Genomic DNA, 21,723 nt, shown 5'->3' on the forward strand with positions numbered 1-21,723 from the left:
GACTTAAATCTACACATAAATGGATAAAACAAGAAATTTGACGTTTCATAAATAGAATCACAAAACTTCTGGATTTTATTTAAAACGGAAATTTACTGTTTTTATTTTTTTCTATCCACAATGACCCTACTACTCAATCTTAACTTTAGGCCACATTTGTCAGTGTTTTGTTTTTTAATGGGGACACAGAACAAGACAAATGCAAAATTTTAGAATTTACCATAATAAGGAAGCAAATGAGCCACTTGTAGCTCCAGAGCTGCAGATCCCTGATCTTCTGATGAAAACATACAAAACAACCTGGCTGAGGAAAATTCATAAACTACCAATCAAAAGTAAAAATATTGAAAGGAAAAATTTATGAAAAATAAAACAAAATGATAGCTTAGTTTTAATTTTGCAGAAATGTCACAATAATGTGATTTTAAAAATCTAAAGGAAAGAAACAGGTTGTTAAGATGAAATTAAAAACAGGAACGACTGTAATTGAGCTAAATATAAATTTATTCTTGGCATTAAATCTTGTGCCAACACATGCAGAAACAAAGTAAAGCGATTTGTGCGTAAACGTGTCAGTATAGCATAATAAATGTAACAGCATGTAGATGATTCATGATAGTTATTTTTCTATAGGTGAGACGCTAAAAAAATACTAACAAAAAGCTTAAACGTTTGTAAAACTTTGGCATGAAGTATTTTAATTTCATTCGTTGTTTGACATGAAAGCTTCCTGTGGTTTGTTGCTGCGGCTCGTTTCTGACCCATCAGGACTCCAGGGTTTGGTTAAAGTGTCTTTTCCCGTCCAGGTAGAGCATCGACTCTGGAAAACAAACAAACTCCAGTCAGATCCGCGGCGAAGCGGCCGGTAAAACCAGAACCAGAACCAGAACCAGAACCGGCTCACCTCCGTATGTCTGGGGAATGACGCTGGGAACGTCGCGGTCCGAAGCGAAGGTGTAGTGGAAGATGTTGGTGGTGCTGTGCTGCCGGGTCAGCGGGTCAAACACCTCGCTGTGAACTCTGACCTGGATGTACTTCCCCTGGGTGTAACAGACCTGAAACACAGGAACAAAAACAAAATAATGACGACTCATTTATGAAGATTTCCTGATTGATTTAGTGACTTTCTGCAATGAAATCACAGATTTAAGTGGTGCTACTTTGGAAATATTTCCAATATTTTCCCCTCAAATCTCTTCCAAAATCTGCAAATAGGAGAAGAATATTGGAAAAAAAATTTACACACATTTCAATTCTTTGAAGAACTTAAATAGCTCAATTTCTGTTGCTAATCATATCAACCACAAACTTTAACTTCACATCAAGCCAGGCTGAGGCAGGAAACACTGCCACCTGCAGGTAGGAGTTAGCAACACATACCCAACGGTTTTTACCATTTTTGTGGAAAATTTGCAATAAACATACAATTATACTTTACCATGATGTCATCTAATGTGTTTAAATCCCAGACAAGCCCCCGACTTTTATAACCCGAATCAACGGCCACAACGACAAACATGAGTTTATAAAACATAATGTAGCTTTTTATGTTGCTTTTGGTGAAAGACAGTTGGAGGTTCTGCACTGAAAACCACTAAATCCTAAAGTAGTTTTGTTTTGTTTCTAGTGCTGAAAAACTTACAATAACATTTCATCAAGATGCAGGAGATTTTCTTTAGGTCAATAGTTCCTTAATATTGTTGAAAAAGTCCTGGTTCCACTGGTAAATTATGGGAAAATATCTTTATATAAATTAAATAATCTGACAGTTGAACTAATATTTAAGGAATTATTGACTTAAAACAAGCTCCTACATCTTGATGAAACGTTACTTGTAACTTAGTTTTATCTTATTTCAAGTGAACTGAGATCTTTACGTTAGAAACTAAACAAAGAAAATACTTGGTAATATTTTGTGTTTTTGCAATAAGTTCTTATTTTCATGCTTTTCTTGTTGTTAATATTAATGAATCTCATTAAATGCAGATTTAATCAACAACCTCGTTATGTTTTTAACAGGTAGGAATCCAGGATTAGATCTGGATCCTCAGCTGTAAAACTCTTTAGCGTCGTGCGTCTGACCTGCGATGAGAGCATCAGCAACGATCCGATCTCGACGGGTTTCTGGAACAGAATATCATCCACGGCCACCAGACTGGGCCGACATCCTCTGCAGCACAGAGAGCAGAGCGTCAGGTCTGAACTCGCTCTTTCTCTGCTCTGATTTTAGTGGATCTCTCACCCGAAGGAGCAGGCGTTGGCCCAGCCCAACTCGTAGGCTTTCCTCATGAGAAAACCTCCGAAGATTCTGTTGAAGATGTTCCTCTGCTGCTCGGAACCAAAACACAAACATTCACCTCACAAACAGCTGGAGGTTAGAAGACCACACGATAATCCAGACTAAACATTTCATGCTTTAACTCAGGATTATTTCTGTTCTCTCAATCAAAGGGTGTTCAAAGTGGGGGACGGGAGCCATTTGTGGCCCCTGGACTGATTTTTTGCGGTCTACTGACACAATTCATATTAAAAGAATATTTTTTTAAAAATAAACCTCTTAAGATGGAGACTTTTTCCCACCCATTGAGCATGTGTTGTGTCTCACCTGAGGGTGGCAGATCTCCAGGCCTTTCAGCTTAGCGTCTTCCATCCAGACGGAGTTGGGAGGCAAAACTCTGCTGCGGAAACTAACTGTGCTGAAACCGGACACAAAGCAGCATGAAGAGCAAATAAAATAAACACAAAACGTTCAAAATAAAGTCAGGAGAAAAACTTCTGGTCGTACTTTGCATCAAGGGTGTTGAGGAACAGATCGTGGATAATTTTCTGCTCTTCGTTTGTGGGAGCGACTTTCAGCAGCGACGCTGTGCTGAGCTCGACACGACGGGATTTATTAGCTGGACAGAAGAAGAAGAAAAAGAGAGCAGGGTGAGAGTTTGTCCAGCAGGTCAGGAGTTCACCTGAAGGATTCTCACCTTCTCCTTCCTGCAGGAGTCTCTCTTCCTCTGGACCTTCAGGCGCCAGCGGATTCACAAATGCCGCTCTGGAAACAGGAAACAGAAGAACCAATCAGCTGCGTTAGAGGAAGATTTATACTTTTTTTTTAAGAAGCAGAAAATTTTGTTTGCTGGAAAAAAAACTCTGAAATTTTACGATTATTTTCAGAAACATTGTAAGAAAAAAAAAACTGGAAGTTTATTGGTTTAAAAATTTGTAAGAAGTCACAGAACGTAATGAAAATGTGAAAATGTCAGCCTGTGACTCAAACATTTCCTGATATTAAAAACATTTACAAGATAAATGTATTTAATTTTAATTTTAGATATTTAAGAGTTTGTATGACCCCATGATGATCTGCACTACCCACCAGAAATCAACGTCATTCTGATTCCGTCTCATTTTGTTTGCTGATTGGTTGGAATTGAACCAGAGGAATTGAGTTCAATGGGAGAAATCCCAGATGGAGCAGAGAAGTGACATAAAAATCAAATTGCATAAGAAAGCAAAGGCCAAGCTAAGTAATGATGCTAATTATGCTATAAGTTGTAGGAATTTGACACTTCTGAGTTTTATTTTTAACAGTTTTTAAAAGGTTTAATGTGTATATAGGAAGGAGAGAGCAGCTGTTGGGTCGGTACCTCTTGTTGCCCGGATCTCGGGCCACCATGACAAACGTAGCGTCCAGAACCGGGGCGTACGCTCCGTCCCGGTACTGCAGGAGGAGAAACAACGTCTTACACTTTCTAACAACCATAAAACCTTCATTTTTTTCCTTCTGGATTCTACTGCACCGTATTAAAGCCACCGTAGATAAAAAGGAGGAAATTTCCACCAAAACTCAGTTGGATAAGTCAAAATTTGCAAGAGAAACAAAATCCATAATTATGACACGGATCTCAGAACTTGTTTGCTGGAAAAAAAACTCTGAAATTTTAAGAAGAACATTTGAACAAGAAGAACATTTGAACAAGAAGAACATTTGAAAAAGTTGCAAATATTCTAGAAAGAAAAATAAAAAATTTGGACACATTCTAGAAAGAAACTTTGAAAAATTTTAAACTTTTCAAACTCAGAAATTTCCATAAGTTTCCTGAAAAATTTTTGAGATTAATCTCAATATTCAGATTTTTTTCTGCTAATTTTTTGACTTTTCAATTTTTTTCCAGACAATTTCTGAGGTTTTTTGGTGCAAACTTACTCCTTTCTTCCTCTACCGTGGCTCTAATATGCCGCTGTGTGACTCAGAGTCAGATCCCAGAAAAGCAGTCAAAATTTAAAGAAGAAGCCCAGAGTACCGGATCAGAACCAGACCAGAACCGGGTCGGTCACCTGTGACATGTGCATCTTGGCCTCGATGGACGACTTCCCGACCCAGGTCACCTGACCCGTGAACTTGATGTCGCAGTCGGGGTAGATGACGTGCTGCCTCATGTCTGCAACATGGAAACCAAACGTCAGAACCCGACCCGACAGAACCTGCAGCGACTCGGGCGGTACCGCCGACTCGTACCGATCTTATCCACCAGCGCCGTGACGATGGAGAGCGGCGAACGCTTCAGGGCCGGGTTGTAGGTGTGAGAGTAAGAAATGAGGACTGAGGAAGAGGAGGAGGAAACGTTTCAGCGTCTCTGATTAAAATATTTAATATTTATTATTATTGTTTATTTTTACCTGCCAGGCTGTCCAGGTCCTCCAGGATCCTCCCAAACCTGATCAGAGACACAGAGGTCAGAGGTCAGAGGAGGAACAGCAGGAAGTGGGGGCTGGCGCTGCGTTACCTGACGGTGTTGTGGTAGGTCAGGTACTTCTCCCGCAGCGCCGGCTCCGACCCCAGAGGAAGGTGAACCTCCAGGAAGCTGTCCTTCATCCGCTTGGCGGGAAGCTGGCTCTGAGACCTGGCCAACATGGACGCCAGGGACACGCGCTCCGCCATGGCCTGCTGGTGGTCGCTATGACGACAGAGAAACAGAAGACAGAGGCCCAACATTTCATTCTTTCTTTTAAGAAATCCAAATGAAAAGACAAACTGAGACCTTCGCTTACTGAAACTACATGCTTTTATTTTGGTAAGCTACTTGTTAAGGTAGCCATGGCAACAAAAAAAAGGATGAAAAGCAGCTAAATTTTATCTTCAGTCGATAAGGAAACAAGGTCATTAACAGCAATTAAAGTTTAAGTAACTTGAAATGTTTATAGAAAAAAAAAATCTGATTGTTGTTTTAATAAAAATAATTTAACTTTTAACTGATGATGAAAATTATTCTAATTATTCTTATTTTTTCTTGTCTAGCTCTTATGTTGTTGGATTATTTATATAATATTTAATTCTATTTAAAATATTAAATAAAGAGATAAATAACATTTACATATTAAACTGTGATTTCAATTGTTTTTGATCAAAATTAAACATTAATGTTTATAAAAAATAAGATTCCAGGCAAATTTATCAGAACATTGAAATTATGTTAATAAAATGTAATTTAAACTTTTTCTACATCTTGAGTATCTTTCCCTGTCTAATAAACAACAACAACAAAAGAATATCATATATTTTCCATAAAAGCATCAAACAGTAACACGTAACTTTTATTGACTCACAAAATCAGAGAAATTTTTCTACTTCTTAGTTCTTAAAGTGTTTTTAAGAAAAATAAATCAAAATTACCTCAGAAACCCAGATTTCAGTGTCGACCAGTTAAACTGGATCTATAAATAATGAAATTATTTACCTCCAGTTTGTTGAAGCTCCAACTATTTCCCTCAGCCTGTTCCGCACTGAAACAAGAGAAAACTGTCAGATTTATGTTTCCCAGAGCGAAGATGAAGAGGAGTGAAGGACGCAGAAGGTTTCACCGTTTCTCCACTAAACCAGCCAGACAACAAGAAACTGAAAACTACAGACAGGAAGGAGAAAAACAGGTTAAAATGCTGAAAGAAGAGGGATTTAAAGAGACGCCGTGGTTAAAAAGCAGCCCTGAAATCAGACGAGTTTCAGAAAAATGGAAAAAAACACAAGCAGGAGGAATTAAGAGTAAAATGAAAGTGACCTGAATTAAACTCAGGAGGTTCAGGTAGTTAGGACTGGTTTAAATTTACCATTTGAAACGTGTAAAAGTGGATTTCCTGCAGAAAAGGAAACAAGATAAAAACTCATTAAACATCTAAAAACAACTAAAATTCATTTTTACTTCGTCTCAGGAGGACGGAGGGAAATGTTTTAGAGAATTAGTTTGATCTGTAGAACAAAACTAGAAATATATATACAATAATTCAATATTTACTCATTATTAGGTTATATTATTATAATGGTGTTCATTATATTATTATGATTCATTATATTCTTATCACCATTAATAATACTTAATTCCTTAAATAAATCATTAATTTATGTTCAGGTTTAACATTAAATTCAGTGGGCGGGGCTTATCCTTCTAAAGAGGAGCTGATTGGTCTGTGTGAAGCTTAACCAATCAGATGATAAAATCAATTTAATAATAAATAAATTATGAAGCAAAGCAAATATGGAATTTTTTTAAATACAGAAATGTGAAAATTTCTCACATAAAACATAATTTAACCAAATTATTTCAACATTTATTTTGCTATTAGTCGCTTAATTATATCACGCATTTAAAAATGTATATAGTTTTTGTCTATTTACTATTTCATGTAAATAGAAGTGCAGTTGTATTGAAATCGCTCATAATTGTTTTGAAATTGTTTTATTTATGTGAAACTTTGATAGTTTGCCATCAATGATGGTCAACAAATGTACAATTTTATCGATTTAAAATCAACTCTGAAGCATAAAAACAGCAGAGCAGCGATAACTTTTACTGTTTATGGTTTAAAAAGCAACAATTTCACCGATTCTTTGGAAAATATGATCTTTAGGAAGGATCTGTGTTTGCAGTCTCACCCTCGGCCATGTCTGGAGCCTGGCCTGGCCTGGAGGCCGCAGCCGAGCAGAGCGACCTGCAGGTCAGGGAGGCAGCAGCCCTGAGAGCCGGGAGCCTGGAGAAACAGGACAAATAATAAATTAATATAACTCACAGGTACAGGCTGTTCTGGGTAGATTTACTCTTAAATCATTTTATCACCATTTCAAAACTACATTTTGTATTTAATGGAGTTAAATTTGTTTCATTGAAGTTTAACAAAGTAAAACTCCGCAGATACCAGCAGGGAGTGAACAGAAAAATGTCAGTAAAAAAGTTTATGGGCTGAAAGCAGAATAAATTGTCTGTATTGTGATTGTTTGAACTGCTGGTCTCGGTTCTGGTGTCGGTATGAAGAGACAGAGACACGCCCTCTTAATGAACACCTCCGCCCAGATTTTACTGACTTCTTCTTTACAGAAATATGTCATCATTAAACCCAGAAATTAGATAAATAATCTGCTCTACATCCAGCTTGTTACGCTGTAATCAGCCCAGAGAGTCAGCCAGCCCTGTGCAGTAGTTAGAAATCCGCAGCGGAAGCGTTAAAACCAGTTTTAAATCGGCACCAACCTCGGTGAGAGCATGATGGAGTCTGAGCTCACAGCGGAACCGCTTTCTGGGTCCGGACTGAGCGACGAAAAGAACCGAAACAGGACAGAAATTACAGACTTTCTCTGGAGGACGCTGCGCTGCCGAACACTGGACAAAAAAACTCATCTGCTTCCAGGTTCACACGTCATCACGTTCGCCTTGAACTGACGCACGACGCGCCGCTGCGCAGCGATGGGTTTGTATGCCCTGAGTACAGTCTGCCAGGCACCTGTAGCAAAATAACACGTTTTACTTCGTCTATTTATCTGCATTATTGCTGTAACGTTCAGTATTTTCTATTTTTATGCTTTTACAACTATTATCTTTAGTGATTCACACTACCATGCTGGATTAACCCATCTTGAAATATTATTTTTTATTAGAAAGTCATTTTAAATATAAAAAATAACTTTAGAAAATAAGTGACTCGTGAAAAATATGATAATATAAAATATGGCATTTCATTCCAATAATCAAGCAGATAGTTTTACTATTTTAAATAACTGTTATTGTGGCGACAGTAGCTAAAACACTGATGGACATTGTCTTCATTTCATCCATGAAGCTGCTGCTGAGCTCAGAGCTCCTTCAGTGACACATTAAATGCACATTATCAGTCACATGATCATAGATCCTTCCCCTTCAGCACCTGTTGGACTCTAGAATCATCACTGCTCCCAACAAAATCACTGTGTTTACATACAACCTGCAGAGGTTTTACCATTTCAACTAATATTCCTGCAGCTGTTTGAACAGTTACATATTAATTTGAATCAAAAAATAAAATGCCATTTTTAACTTGCCCTGACTACACAGTCTGGTGTTTTATATAACAGTATGCATATTCCATCTAAATAACATAGTTGTAAATAACACAGAGGAAACTCATTGTGAACTAAACAGGTTTCTGAACTTTAAATGATTTCAGTATCAATTATATTCAATAAATTAGAATATGTGTCCAGATGAGTCTCATTTGTCGGATTAAAAGGACCTTTTGAAAATAATAACCTTTAAGCAGGTGTGAAAAGTAAGTATTAAAAGTATGAAACAAACTTTTCATACTTTTAGTATGTTAGTTATTTTTATAATATTCTGACTCGGTACTGGGATCTTCTCTTATTTGGGAGAGAAAATTCAAAAAAGGCCTTTAGAAGGGATCCAGTTCAGATCTATCGTAATCAGCTCATATTGGTTTGATCCACCAGTTGTTTTTGTGACCTTCAAGAGTTTCAACTGATTCAAAAAGATTTAGAGTAACAATCAGTGAAAGATACTATCAAAAGAGTTACAGAAAACACCAACATCTGGTTACATTTTAACTTCTAACCGTCTATTGTATTCATTAATTATCAAAACCCTTGCTGTGTGACCTGGGTGTATAGTTACAGTCCAGCCCTCATGGTTACCCTGATGGGAGGGATGGAAATGTTCTCTTCTTACCAGAGGGCCACTTCATTACAGTTTAATAACATTTGGAGACACTAAAAACATAGTTTTCAAGCTATGTATTAATTTTTGTAGTAAATAAATTTGAATAATTCGATGTAGATACGCTTTAAACTTATTTTTAATGTTTTAATTGAAAAATAAATCATGTTTAAAGTTTTTTTTGTTAAAGAATCAAAACAAAAATCCAATGTTCAGCCCTTTTTATGCTGATTGGACGAACAGAACTCTGAATCCAGAGAGGTGGTCGCTGATTCGTCAGAAATCTTACAAGCTTGTCAGCTGACCAATAGGAGTCGAGCGCGAGCCGGGTATAAAGTACCCAGCGTAAACAAAGGAAGAGCAGTTGACCGACAGCGACCCAGTGAGGGGCCACCGAGAGCTGGATGAGCTTACGCCGACGAACAGGTCCTGACCAGAGGCTGACTGTGGGGGAAAAGCCACTGCGAAGCGAATGAAGAAACACCTGATCTTCCACTTCACATACAGAGGTCTTCTAACGAAAGGAAAAAAGAGTAAAAGAAGAAAATGGAGTATAAATTACGAAAAGCCGAGCCCAAAGACGTGTCCGATATATTACGACTGGTGAAGGTAGGAGATAAACAGACGTTTGAATGTTTTTGAAGGTGAAAAATAAAACTGACGTCGGTTGGTGGAGGATGACGTAGAATGAGGTCAGGTCCCCGAGACTCATAACAGATCTGACTTCCGGTTCTCCAAATATGGTAATTCTGTCTGTCGCCGAGCTTATGTTCTTACCAGGCTGACCCTGAGTCCCAGCTGTTAACTGCTGACCTGACATAAATAACAAATCCGACTTCATATCACAGCCATGTCTGCAAAATATGAGAACTTTACAATCTAATTTCACTACGTTTTAAATAAAACAACGGAACGTAACGAGCTCTGAGGAGTTTTAAAGGTGCAGACAGACATATGGACATTAATAAACTTACTAGATGTGATTATAGAGGATGTGAGCTGTGGAACTGCAGTTGTGTGGTGAGAAAACCAGAAAGTAAATTCAATAGATGTAGTAACACATCAGAAACCACAAAGGATAAACAGAGATAAAAGTACTTTTGATAAATGTAGGAAAATAAAACATAAAACTTGTTTTAATGTAGTTAAACGATATCAAAGAATGAGATTTTAGTGTGTTTAAAAACATTGTAGAAATAAAAAGTTAAATGTAAGGTTAGAATATTTGTGATGAAATGTAAAATAATGAACTCTGGTTCGGTTCCAATGCATATGTGAACGGCAAACAAACCAAAAACAGACGGTGGACTGGAGCACAGGGCATTCTGGGTAAATGCAACTAAAACAAACATGCTAGGCTAGTGCTAGCGGGAGAAATGACTCGTGATTTTTTTACCAAAGATAAAAGAGGAATTCTACAAATGCTAAAATATGACTCCACTTCATTTTCTGTTAACATTTTGTGAAGAAGAAAGTGTCTTCAGAGGTTTTTTTGGTCGTTTCCTTCAGTGGTTCTTGGTGCAGCGCCCCCACAGGCCAGCAGGAGTACATGTTTTTCAAACTGTTTGTTTGGTATGACTCATTTTCAGCAGCTGGAAATGCAACAAATGTTGTAGCTTTGTTCCCCAATCAGAGTCTGTCTGACTAGAAGTGTGAGAACTCCCTCAAAGATTTACTGTAAACAAAGAAACCAGTTTAACTAAAATGCTTCTAGTAACAATCATTGAGTCAGTGTGACAAATCTAATCTCTGGTGGTTAAAACCTGATTGTGAAACGCTGCTACCAGTCACTCTGCATTAGCATTCAGTGCTAATGTTACCCAACTAAAACTGTCCTGTCATTTCAGGAACTTGCAAAATATGAAGAGATGGAGAGCCAGGTCACGCTGACGGAAAAGGGTGAGAGTCTCCTTCTCGTTTAGTCTGGATGTTTCACCGCTGCTCTTCTTCATGGTTTGATTAAAATGTTTCTTCCTTCCAGATCTCCTTGAGGATGGGTTCGGTGAAACACCGTTTTACCACTGCATCATCGCTGAAACTCCAGGAGAGAACAGCAGCGACGGTACGAACCAGTGGAGAGAAACCAGTCACACTATACTGGTTTTATGTTCCCGATGAGCTGTTCCAGTTACCCACCACCTGGGTTCATCCGTCAGGCGTCAGCAGCTCTGCTTCCTGTTTACGTCCGGTAGTTATGGCTGCCAGAGAGCAGAGCAGAGCTGCAGGTGTTCAGCCTTGGACGTGAAACAATCTGCATTAAAAACTCAGCAGTAACAGCAAAAAAATGAAATGAGAGCCGGGATGTTTCCACATAAAACACAGGAGAAAGGGGTCAAAGGTCAACCACCTCAGAACGAGATAGAAAAACATTTCCACCTGCACAGCGGGCGTACGACCGCTCATCAGGGGACTGGAAAACTCATCTAAAATACAGAAATAAAGACGTGTTTTTCTATCGTCAACAGATCTAATCTAAACCAAACCGTTGTCATGGGAACCAAAAACATAGTGGAAAAAGATGAGGGCCACAAATACAGATATATTTTTGTATTTTAATTATAAAAAGCTTTTTTTAATAAAACAAAACCTGCCAACATGTCCGAAATGTTGACTGTATCCGACAGTTTAGATTTTTCTTGCGTGTTTATTCTCTGCAAGACAAGCAGGAAGTGGATCGCTGTTTCTCTGAAAACTTCATGCTTTTATTCAGCAGTTTCCCGACTGGATGCACCAAAATCTGCTGTTGAGTGAAAAAAATATTATTGGATGTTAGTCTGGTTTTACAATAAATCATGAAATACAAGGTTGATAAAGTGAAGATTTCTCTCAGATTATTTTCTTATTGTAGACACAAAAACTTGAGCTGGAAAACAAAGTTTTTGTGTTTTTTTTTTTATTGTGGTCAGGGGCCGTAAAAAAAATCACGGAGGGCCACAAACAGCCCCCAGGCCACACTTTGGACACCCTCACAAAAACTAAACGGCCCTTTTCTCTGCAGAGCCAAACGTGGTGGGCTTTGCCATGTACTACTTCACCTATGACCCCTGGGTGGGCAAGCAGCTGTACCTGGAGGAGTTTTATGTGATGGACAAGTGCAGAGGTAAGAAAACCGCCGAGAAGAATCAGTTTCTGTTCCTCTGCTTCCCCAAATAAAACATTTTAAACTTCTTCTCTTTCCGTTCAGGGCTCGGTATCGGTTCTGGAATCCTGCGGCACCTCAGTGACGTAAGGAAACACGAAACCAGCTTCTAGTTTCTTTAATCAGCCTCCAGATTGTTCCCAAAATGTCACTGATGATAAATATTTTACACATGGGAGCCAGTGGAGGTAATTAAAATGTTTTTTTTAATCATGTCGTCCAGCTGGCCATGAAGACTCGCTGCACCGGCATGATGTTCGTGGTGGCGGAGAACAACGAGCCGTCGGTCCAGTTCTACAAGCGGCGCGGCGCCGAGGATCTGTCCCAGGAGGAGGGCTGGAGGCTCTTCAGGTTCGACAAGGACAGCCTGGTCAAGATGGCGACTCCGGCCGAGGAGTGACCGCAGAACCGCAACCGAAGAGGAGGAAACCCGAGACCGCGAACCGTCCCGTCGGCTCGGCTTTGCTCTCCGCTCAAACCAGAGCTCGTTTTTACAAGTTCAGCTTCTAAATAGGGAAATTTATCAACGTTGTGATTCTGAGTGTACTTTACTTTATTTAGTCTACAAATATGTTATTCTGTTTAATATTAACCAGCATTTCTGTACTTCTTAGTTTAGAATCAATAAACGATCAGTGATGACTCAACAAAGTCTCTTTAGTCACCCTGGAAAAACCCACAAAAGTTAAAAAAGAAGATTTTATATCCAGAATAAGATTTGGACAAATAATACTCTTAAAATAATTAATAAAGAAAATACAGGTTCTAATTATTGTGAAAAATTAGAAACAGTAAAACATATTTTTAGAATCTAATGAGTGTTTATGAAAGAAAGGTGCTAATTAGAAATTTAGATAGGAATAAAAGTAAATTAGATATAAGGAAACAGTTCAGATCATCTGTGGATGAAGGTTTTAGTATTTTTAGTATAAAAACTGGTGTTTTGGGGAGATTCTGATCCAAACTCCAATCTGCAAGGTGAAGGTAATGCATCTAAAACCTGTTTGTCAACCACCATAAAAAAGAGGAGAAGAAGAAGAAGCCAGTAAGGATCAGGGGGATAAAGAGGAGGAAGGAGAAAATTAAAAATAGAATAAGAAGGAAGGAGAAAATTAAAAATAGAATAAGAACCGGTCAGTTTTTTTGAATGGCGCTTTTTTTAAGATGGGGAAACATCTTACTGGTTTATGTAATTGGTGTGAAACTAGAAACGATGGAACATGTTTTTATTAACTAGGAAATAATCAGATTATTGAATATGAAAATAGGTTTTAATAGGGAATTGAAATTTGAGAACGTGGTTGCTCAGTTAAATAGCCATGGATGAAAAGAGAAGATATTTAGTTGTTTTTTTTTTTTAATACTGGGCTCTTTAGGAGGATTTGAGGAATAAATGTTAGGATCCACCAGATGGCAGTAGTGCTACAATAACGGGTTCAAGCCGCCGTTAAAATCTAAATACGACCTAAAGTCTGATTATAAAACGCTACTATAAACTGTTAATTTATGGTTTAGCTCAACAAGCTAATATACTTTTAAAACATTGCAGATCTAAAACTTAAACATATATTCAATATAAAAAGCACAAGTGAAGAGTAGCTAAACTAGTTGCTAACACTTTACAATTAGCTTAGCAAGAAATGTTACAAAATATGATCCATCTTTAGGGTAATAATGAAAATCCAAATGATTAAACGTTAAATTAAATAACTGAATAGGGAAAAAAAATTACATCGTTTCATATGGGCTAAATCGTTGTTAGCCGATATGAAGATGCTAACATTAGCATCAGTTTGTTTAACTGGGCTGGTGCTAGTTATGTCCTAATATTTATTTTTACTGACATGCTGTAATTGTGATGTAATCCTCCTTTCATTTAGTGAAGGGCATCTAAAACATGGTTAGCTACTGTTAGCATTAGGAGAAAACTGCCTGTGGATTAGCTGAGACGGTTTGGTTAGAAAACCAACAACACTAATCAGTAAGTAGGTCACTTTTTTTTCTTCTTTTAGTTTCTCTAAATCTGTGATTGAGGGGCATCGCGCGGCGCCCTGGTTTTAGTGGCGCCCACATACAGAGGCTACAGACCACCGTCCCGAGGCGGACTGGATTCTCTGTTGGATTACTGCCAACTAAAACTACCAACACCAAAAAAGTTCAGAATAAAAAAAGAAAATCAAGAGAAGCAGGGCTATAATTTGGTTAAACAAGTTTAAAATGACCAAACTACTAAAAACAAGTTTAAAATGAAGTAACTATTCAAATGTTGTCAATAAATACAAAACAAAGGAAATTTAAACACGATAATTATAAATGTTGTAGGTATTTGCACCTTACAAGGATTCTGTATTCATTTTAGTTGAACGCTGAAACCCAAACAAACGTCCAGATGATGGAACTGAACAGAACATGAAAACTGGGTTCACTGGACAGATTCTAAAAGGTTTACAAAAACTGAAAAGATCAGAAAACTTGTTCAAAATCACAAAATATGTTTTATTATCAATAATAACATATTTAATGACATTTATTGAGAACATGTAGCCATGAATACACATCTATGTAATAACATTTACGGTGGATAAACACGCAGAAAGCATCATGATAAGTATTTTAATCAACTAACGTTGGGCTGCATATATAACTCATTTTCTAATGATTTCATTTCATCCATCCATTTTCTAAAACTCTTGTCCCTAATGGGGTCAGGAGGAGCTGCTGCCTCTCCAGCTAACGTTTCAGGCGAGAGGCGGGGTCACCTGGACAGGTCGCCAGTCTGTCGCCGGGCAACACAGAGGCAGACAGGACACACAAACACACACACACACACACACACACACACACACACACACACACACACACACACACACACACACTTATTTTTTGATTCATAATATAAATGTATTTAACCGTAAATGTTTAGTAAAACAACAGGAGTGAGACGGCAGTGAGGTGTGCTGCAGAAAAACAGAGAAGTTGTTTGGTTTGGACAGAACCAGTGAGGAAGCAAAGAACTGCAGATGATTCCCAGTTATCAGGAAGAGCAGACGCTCCAGGGAACTGAGAGTTGATGTTAGCGTCGGGCTGAAGCCGCGGCGGCGCCGGGTGTTTACGGACGCCATGTTGCTCAGACCACAGGAGAGAGAGATAACGATGAAGAGCAGAGGAGGAAGAACCGTTTCCAAGAAGCAAATTTCAACCACAGTGACAGAAACTGCTTCCTGGAAAAGGCCGGCGTCCTTCAGAGCGCCGGTTTGGTTCGTGTGATCGGGTTCCTGCGACCTGCAGCTGATCAGCTGTTTCTGCTCTCTGCTTCTTCTGACTTCCCGGGTTTCACCGCCTCAAACACAAACAGATCAATATTTATTATCATTAAACCGTAAAAATCTTTTTTCACATGTAAAACTATTCTGAAATTAAAGGATTAACAGTGAAACACGTCAGAGTGAGGTTAGGCAGAGGCAACAGAAGTTACAATCATGCTACTTTTCCCAGACTGACCTTTTTCTTGCTAAACGGGGGATCTTTCCACAGAGTTTCCATGGTAACGCGGCCCTGCCGAGTCCAGGTCAGCACCTGGTCTCGACTCAACTGGTGAAAATGGAAAATAAATGACAATAAAATTCAGAATCAAGTAATTTAGCTATGATAACAAATAATCCAGAAAAAAATTTCCATCATTTGTCTCTGAACTTTTTCCCTACAAGAACTGAAATGGTCACATTGAAAGGACTAATGAGGAGAAATAGAATAAAATAATAATAATATTTATGATAAACAGTGGTGGGCACTGCTAGCTAAAATCTTAGCTGCACTAAAGCTGAAGCACTAATAATAAACATTAATTCTGCTAACATTAAGAGCTACACCAACATGGTATTTAGTGGAAGCTAATGCTAAAGAGCTAAATTCCACCATGGTGGTGTCATCATGTGTCACGAGGAAAATGTGAAAAAACTTCCTAAACAGTCTGAATGTTATTTTTTCATGGATTTGTTTGTTTAGCTCCGCTGGTTGTTTGTTCATTTAAGTCAAAGAAAACTAATAATTTGAATTTACTTGAATAAAGTTTCACATCATCAATCAAACCATCTGGGATTTTTCTGGTTTTCTTCCAGTCGGTCAGATTCCTGCATCATTTCCAGGTTCTGTTGAGGCTCCGGTCCAGACGGGTCGGCGTGTTTCTCACACCGAGCTAAAAGGAAACTCTGGGACCAAAACACACCGACCCGCAGTGGAAACTTTATTCACAGCCCCAGTTTCCTCCAGGAAACACAAACCGTTTCTGGAGGAAACGAGTCCAGACGGCCTGGAAAGTTTTCACCCAAATTAAACCGAAGCCAGGAAATAAATCAGATATTAAAAGTTCAATAACATGAAGAGAAACAGAACCGGGCGGCTGCTTCCTGAGGTCATCATCAGAGAAAATATTTTTATCTCCCATTAAAAATCCAGCAGGAAGGTCATGAAACTGGGAACCAGTGAATCTCCTGGAGTTTAGTAAAGAGATGCAGAAATGAAAGAAAAAGTTTAGAAATAATTTGATGTCAAAATGAGGTTTAAAGGTCAAACGGGCGCCATCTTTGTTCAGGCTGAAATAATCCCAGAATGCAACATCAGAACAAGAACTGGTCCAAATTAAACAGACGGAAAAAATATGGAAGAATGTCTGAAAGTAACCTGAATGTATCAGAAACAAATACTAATAAATAATCAATAAAAGCGTCATGGCGACCAACAAACTGGAAAAATCCAAATCCTTTAAAAAACACAAACCAGACCAAATGGTCCAAAACCAGTCAGAACCATCCAGAACCAAGCTGACAGACCAATTAACATCCAACCCAGACATGACCCAGACCCGGTTTAATACCAGAGGGTCCAACTGGCTTAACTGGGTCAGAACCAGAACCCGGTCCAGTTCTTTAGCCTTCAGAAAAACCCAAAGTCAGAGGAGGCAAAACAAATTATCTAAAACCTGAAAGTAAATCTGAACCAGAACCAGAACCAGTTCTGGGTCGGCATGCTCACCTTGGCCAGCCCGGCGGCCTGCTGGGGGTAAAACATGGAGGCGCTGAGCGCCATGAGGCCCGCAGGAAACGCCAACCGCTTCAGCCTGGAGCCTGCGGGAGCAAAACATGTCAGACCGACCCGGTCCAGTTCGACCCGACCCGGTCCGGTCTGATGCCCGGAACACAGACGTTACCTCTGGCTAGGTAGAGTCCCAGGAAGCCGGAGAAACCGATGGCGGCGGCGCTGGGGTAGAGGTCCGGAGGCGGGTCGCTGAGGAACCGGTACGCTTCTGAGGGAACCAGAACCAGAACCAGGATCACAATCAGAACCAGAACCAGGAACATGACAGAACTGAGAAGCTTTTCAGTACCAGAACCAACAACAACCGGGCCGAAGAGGAGATTAAAGGTTCATTTTATAAAAGAAATATAAATATTTCACATATTTTTAAAATTAAATTTCTACTACAATTAATTTGAGTTTTTCTTTTTTTATTATTTATTTATTTGTCTTTTTACATTTATTTTGCATTTCTGAATACAGTTTTAATCTTTTAATTCTTAGTTCATATTCTTTTGTTGTATTTATTTTGTCAGAAGTTTTTTTATACTTTTATTTTTTAAGTTAAGATTTTATGTATATTTTGTTTATGTTTATTAATTATTGGTTTGAATATGCATCAAATTCTTTTGTTTTGTTTGATTTAAAGTTTATTTATAAATGTTATTTATTTTTGTATTTTATTCTCTTTTTTTTCTGGATTATTATTTTACTTTTAAATCTTTTAAAAATCAACTTGAATCCCAGATATTATTCTGTAAATTAACACTAATGGAATATTCATCATTTTATTTATTTTAAAAGGTAATAATGACATTTTTATTAAATTTTTTATGTTTTTATATTTTTTATCACCATTTCAGTTCAAAACAAAGTGGAAAAAGTTAAACTTGTTTCTTCTAAATAAAACTTTGCTTCATGATAAAGTTTCTGCACAAATATCTTATTTTTTAAATATTTTTTAATGTTAAAAAGCCGCTCTGTCAGCTGTTTATAAATATGTCAGAAATAAACAGAAAACTGAAATAAACAGAAATATTCTGCAGCGTCAGTTTGTGGCAGCCATCTTGTTCTGCTCACCTCTGACGGTCGATAACGAGGCGTTCACTGTCGGCTCCGCCGTTCTGTACACCTGCTGGGATACAAACACCAAGAAAAAATTTATTTGATTTTAACAACACATTTATTCTTTTATAAATTTACATTATAACATCAGAATTAACTCTAATAATAATTCACATAAACAGTTAAAAACTAACCGTCCATCAAACACAGGTTGTTAAAACAAAGAAAAACTGATTCACTGAAAAAATTAACCATCAAACTGTTATGTCAACTTCTTGATGTAAAAAATTAATTTAATGATAATCAAAAGTATTTAAGGAAAAAAAGAAGCAAAACCAGTAAAAATCTGTAAAGAGGAAAATAGTTTTTCACATCTCTGCTTCTGTTCTCATCTAAACATTAATTATTGGTTAATTATGTTATAAAAGTGAGTTACACTGAAGACGTTACCAGTCTATATATATTTACAAAAATATCACTAAAACATTTAAATAAACTTACATTTTCTTTGTCTAAGCGTTAAATGAATTAGTGATTAGTCTGATTTTACCTCAGCTTTCTCCACTGCCAGCCGGACATTTTGCTGCAAAAACAAAACAATAAAAACTCGTTAAATTCTGTATTAAAGGCTAATTATTAAACTAATACAACAGGAAGTGAAACTGCATGATGGGAAAATAACAGCCGAGTTAATCTGGGTTTATGACGACATTCAGATGAACAGAAACAGAAATAAATCAGAAAATGAACTGCTTCCTGCAGGAGATCTGAATGAATCAAAATCAAACGTTTATTGAAGGCCTGTCACCAAAACTAATTATTCTGGACGATAAATTGTTCCAGAAATTACTGCAATAAATAGTAATGCTGTTACTTTTGAAAAAAATGTTCAACTAATACAATAATATAAATATAATAATAATATTATATTAATGCAAATATTCCCACTGAAAGACAAAAAAACATTTGTCACTGAAACGGAAAATCATTTTAAATATACAAACAACCAAAACAGCCATAATTAAAATGGATGATGAATTCTCAGTAACCAAATAATCAAACACAAATTTCTGTTTCATTCAGATTTTATGTGATGCACAGAAAGCCGTGAATAAAGGTTTAGTGGAAGGAAAACCACGGCTGTTTCTACCTTCCCTTCTGCTAGCGTGTTGCTGCTCAAGAACAACCTCCCCACAGCATGCTGCTGCCACCACCGTGCCTCACCCACCTGACAGCTGTCGGTGTACGGCGTGGCCCATTTCCTCATCGACGCCACGCTCTGCTCCAGCTGGCCCGCCTCCGGCTCCAGCGGCGCCGCTGTCGACTCGGGTCTGGTGTACAGAGACGGCAACTGGAGCAACCAACAAAAACAGACTATGTTTAGATGTATGGTTTCCTTGGCAACTACTGTCTGATTTAAACAACTATCTAGTTGTTTAGTGTTTGTAGAACAAATCTGAGTTGAAAAAAACTCAAACAACCCAAACCCAGTTGCTGATGACGTCACCTCGTCGATGCTCAGGGCGACCTGGGAGTTCTTCTTCTTCCCCTCGCTGGCAGCCAGAACCGAGCCGCTCATCAGGGCCGTTAACCCGGGAGCCGCGGCGAACAGCGACGCCTGGCGGGAAAACAGCGGCACGACAGCAACACGCAGAGATGAGTCCGAGCAACCCGTACCGTTTTTATTTAAGAAAAAATACATAAAACCATTCAAACATAAAACACAACGACGAGAATAAGAGAGAAGTTAAAATGTCAAACGCTCGTTTTTTTTTTTTGTCCTGTTTGGACCGAAGAGTTAGCGAAAGTAGCTAGCAACATGCTAAAGACCGAGACGGACAAAACCTACGCATAGCTTCATTAAACCCTCAAATAACAATACAAAACTGCGAAATACAGATTACTGACACGGATTACAGCTGGAAAACATGGAGAATAATGTTGAGCATAGTTACCAGTCTGAGAGAAGTCATTCTCATTCAGATGACATTCGCTTTACTACGGCAAGCCGCAGGAGGAGAACTCTGCGCATGCGCGTTGATGGAAACTAGAATCGACTGAGAAAACAAGACGTTTTCTCATTTATGTGTTAAATTAGTACTGTGAACTGTAAATAAAATGCTTAATGAGTTCTTAGTTGTATTTATTAACATTTTTTTCATTTTAAATTGAAAATCTACTGAAACTAATCTGGTATCTTTTTAAAAATCAAACTGAACCCCAAAAATGATTCAGTAAATCAACACTAATGGAAAATTCATCATTTTATTCCTTTGAAAGAGAAAAAAAAATCTAATTCTGCCATCAGCTGCTGGACCTTTAAAAACTTTGATTTGATTTGCGTTTGTTATTTTCAAATTTTATTCTGTTAAAAATAATTTATTAATAAAAATAAAAGTAATTCTTGATGTAACTCATATCCAGATTTATTCAAAGATGTGCTGTAAATGCTGACGGCTGTAAGCAGGAAGGATCTCCTGTAGCAGTCAGTGTTACAACAGCTCTGAAAAAACCTCTGACTTAAGACATTAACTACAATTTATACAGCAGGAAAATGTGATCCAAATCAGATTTTTTTTTCATGCCATTCTGAAGGCAAATTTCTGACCTTTCACCCTAAAACATTTTGTCCCTCCAATATGTGGAACTAAATTAAATTCCTGGATCCTTCTTGGACATAACAGCAGTAGGTTTCAGTATTTACAGCCTCCATTGTACATGTTCCTCCATGACAGAAACGTAAACAAACCAAGAATTGAAGGAACAAATCAAGTTAATTTGTTTCAAAGTTTTTAATCTGTAGTTTATATCTGGAGACACGATGAACAAATTTTAAACATCAGTTTTTAATAAAAATATATTTACTGTATATATATACCCAAGTTGTAATTAATGAATGGATAATCTTTTTCTAGCCGCCACAGCTAGCAAAAAAGTTAAAAGAAAAGTTATTTGTTTTGTATTTTTTTATATAAAAATAGAAATTAACTGCATTGATGGATTATGAATAGCTACAGATATTCCATTATGATGCTATAAGTTTCTTGATTATGTGCAAATTTGTCCACAATGAATTTAATGAAAAAAAGTTTGTTTTTTGAAATAAATTATAAACAAATGACAGGAAAACCAAATAAAAACTCAGCAGCAGCTGGAGGTTGACCAGTATGAACATTTATTTCTGGAAAGGTTACAAATCGTTTCCAAAGAGTTTCTACTCAGAGTAAGATATGTTATTCAGATTTTTCTCTCTTTTCCCCGTACAGTCGTTTAAGCAATGAAAGTTTATTTTTTTAGCGTCCTCTGATCTGTTTTCCTACGGACAGATGGGAAAATGGCGGACTAAAGGAAGCTGCGTGTTCCTCAGGTGGGGACGGCTGAACTTTATTGGTTACAAGTTTCTTCTTCAAACAGCAACGTTGGAGCGGAGCGGCGATTAACGGCGACCCGGAGGAAATGTAAAGGGATGACGCAATAATAAAT

The 21,723-nt window shown here is 37.7% G+C and overlaps 4 protein-coding genes across 20 annotated transcripts in view; 2 read left to right on the top strand and 2 right to left on the bottom strand.

Annotated features, from left to right (window-relative positions):
* The window catches only part of LOC116712080 (NACHT, LRR and PYD domains-containing protein 3-like), a 612,764-nt gene that overhangs the window by 148,279 nt on the left and 442,762 nt on the right, over positions 1-21,723 (top strand). The gene's annotated exons all lie outside the window — the stretch shown is intronic.
* Positions 487-7,658, bottom strand: acot9.1 (acyl-CoA thioesterase 9, tandem duplicate 1). Of its 4 annotated transcripts, none has more exons than XM_032552036.1 (16): positions 7,512-7,658; positions 6,920-7,014; positions 6,097-6,123; positions 5,730-5,775; positions 4,779-4,949; positions 4,672-4,709; positions 4,511-4,594; positions 4,330-4,433; positions 3,639-3,712; positions 2,976-3,043; positions 2,786-2,897; positions 2,606-2,696; positions 2,243-2,328; positions 2,083-2,170; positions 905-1,055; positions 487-820 (listed from the first exon to the last, which is right to left on the bottom strand). In XM_032552036.1, exons 1-16 carry the CDS (start codon positions 7,523-7,525, stop codon positions 765-767), a joined length of 1,305 nt encoding a protein of 434 aa, XP_032407927.1. In that variant the 5' UTR covers positions 7,526-7,658; the 3' UTR covers positions 487-764. The 4 variants fall into 4 exon arrangements, with proteins under 4 accessions (XP_032407927.1, XP_032407928.1, XP_032407929.1 ...); XM_032552037.1 differs by having other exon boundaries at positions 6,920-7,010; positions 7,508-7,658; XM_032552038.1 differs by lacking the exon at positions 6,097-6,123.
* On the top strand, positions 9,318-12,749 carry LOC116712178 (diamine acetyltransferase 1-like). Its single transcript, XM_032552073.1, has 6 exons — positions 9,318-9,572; positions 10,811-10,862; positions 10,945-11,025; positions 11,962-12,063; positions 12,148-12,188; positions 12,326-12,749. The coding sequence occupies exons 1-6, from the start codon at positions 9,510-9,512 to the stop codon at positions 12,500-12,502; spliced, it is 516 nt and encodes a 171-aa protein (XP_032407964.1). The 5' UTR covers positions 9,318-9,509; the 3' UTR covers positions 12,503-12,749.
* On the bottom strand, positions 14,941-20,305 carry LOC116712167 (MICOS complex subunit MIC26-like). Of its 2 annotated transcripts, none has more exons than XM_032552063.1 (9): positions 20,196-20,305; positions 19,748-19,858; positions 19,469-19,591; positions 18,791-18,823; positions 18,256-18,307; positions 17,309-17,404; positions 17,134-17,225; positions 15,604-15,693; positions 14,941-15,442 (listed from the first exon to the last, which is right to left on the bottom strand). In XM_032552063.1, the coding sequence occupies exons 1-9, from the start codon at positions 20,217-20,219 to the stop codon at positions 15,395-15,397; spliced, it is 669 nt and encodes a 222-aa protein (XP_032407954.1). In that variant the 5' UTR covers positions 20,220-20,305; the 3' UTR covers positions 14,941-15,394. The 2 variants fall into 2 exon arrangements, with proteins under 2 accessions (XP_032407954.1, XP_032407953.1); XM_032552062.1 differs by having other exon boundaries at positions 18,256-18,310.

Source organism: Xiphophorus hellerii, chromosome 21 (genome assembly GCF_003331165.1).
Source record: "Xiphophorus hellerii strain 12219 chromosome 21, Xiphophorus_hellerii-4.1, whole genome shotgun sequence".
Taxonomy (NCBI): Eukaryota; Metazoa; Chordata; class Actinopteri; order Cyprinodontiformes; family Poeciliidae; genus Xiphophorus; species Xiphophorus hellerii.

What these genes read in the sequence shown, in the direction of transcription:
- LOC116712178 (XM_032552073.1), top strand. Translation starts at nt 9,510, where the DNA reads ATGGAGTATAAATTACGAAAAGCCGAGCCCAAAGACGTGTCCGATATA. An exon ending in AGGAGAGAACAGCAGCGACG is followed by an intron (nt 11,026 to 11,961) that starts GTACGAACCAGT and finishes TTTTCTCTGCAG; the next exon opens with AGCCAAACGTGGTGGGCTTT. An exon ending in TCCTGCGGCACCTCAGTGAC is followed by an intron (nt 12,189 to 12,325) that starts GTAAGGAAACAC and finishes CATGTCGTCCAG; the next exon opens with CTGGCCATGAAGACTCGCTG.
- LOC116712167 (XM_032552062.1), bottom strand. Translation starts at nt 20,219, where the DNA reads ATGAGAATGACTTCTCTCAGACTG. An exon ending in GGGACTCTACCTAGCCAGAG is followed by an intron (nt 17,226 to 17,308) that starts GTAACGTCTGTG and finishes TTGCTCCCGCAG; the next exon opens with GCTCCAGGCTGAAGCGGTTG. An exon ending in CCCCGTTTAGCAAGAAAAAG is followed by an intron (nt 15,443 to 15,603) that starts GTCAGTCTGGGA and finishes TTTGTGTTTGAG; the next exon opens with GCGGTGAAACCCGGGAAGTC.
- acot9.1 (XM_032552036.1), bottom strand. An exon ending in ACCTACCACAACACCGTCAG is followed by an intron (nt 4,710 to 4,778) that starts GTAACGCAGCGC and finishes GTCTCTGATCAG; the next exon opens with GTTTGGGAGGATCCTGGAGG. An exon ending in TGGAGATCTGCCACCCTCAG is followed by an intron (nt 2,329 to 2,605) that starts GTGAGACACAAC and finishes GGTTCCGAGCAG; the next exon opens with CAGAGGAACATCTTCAACAG.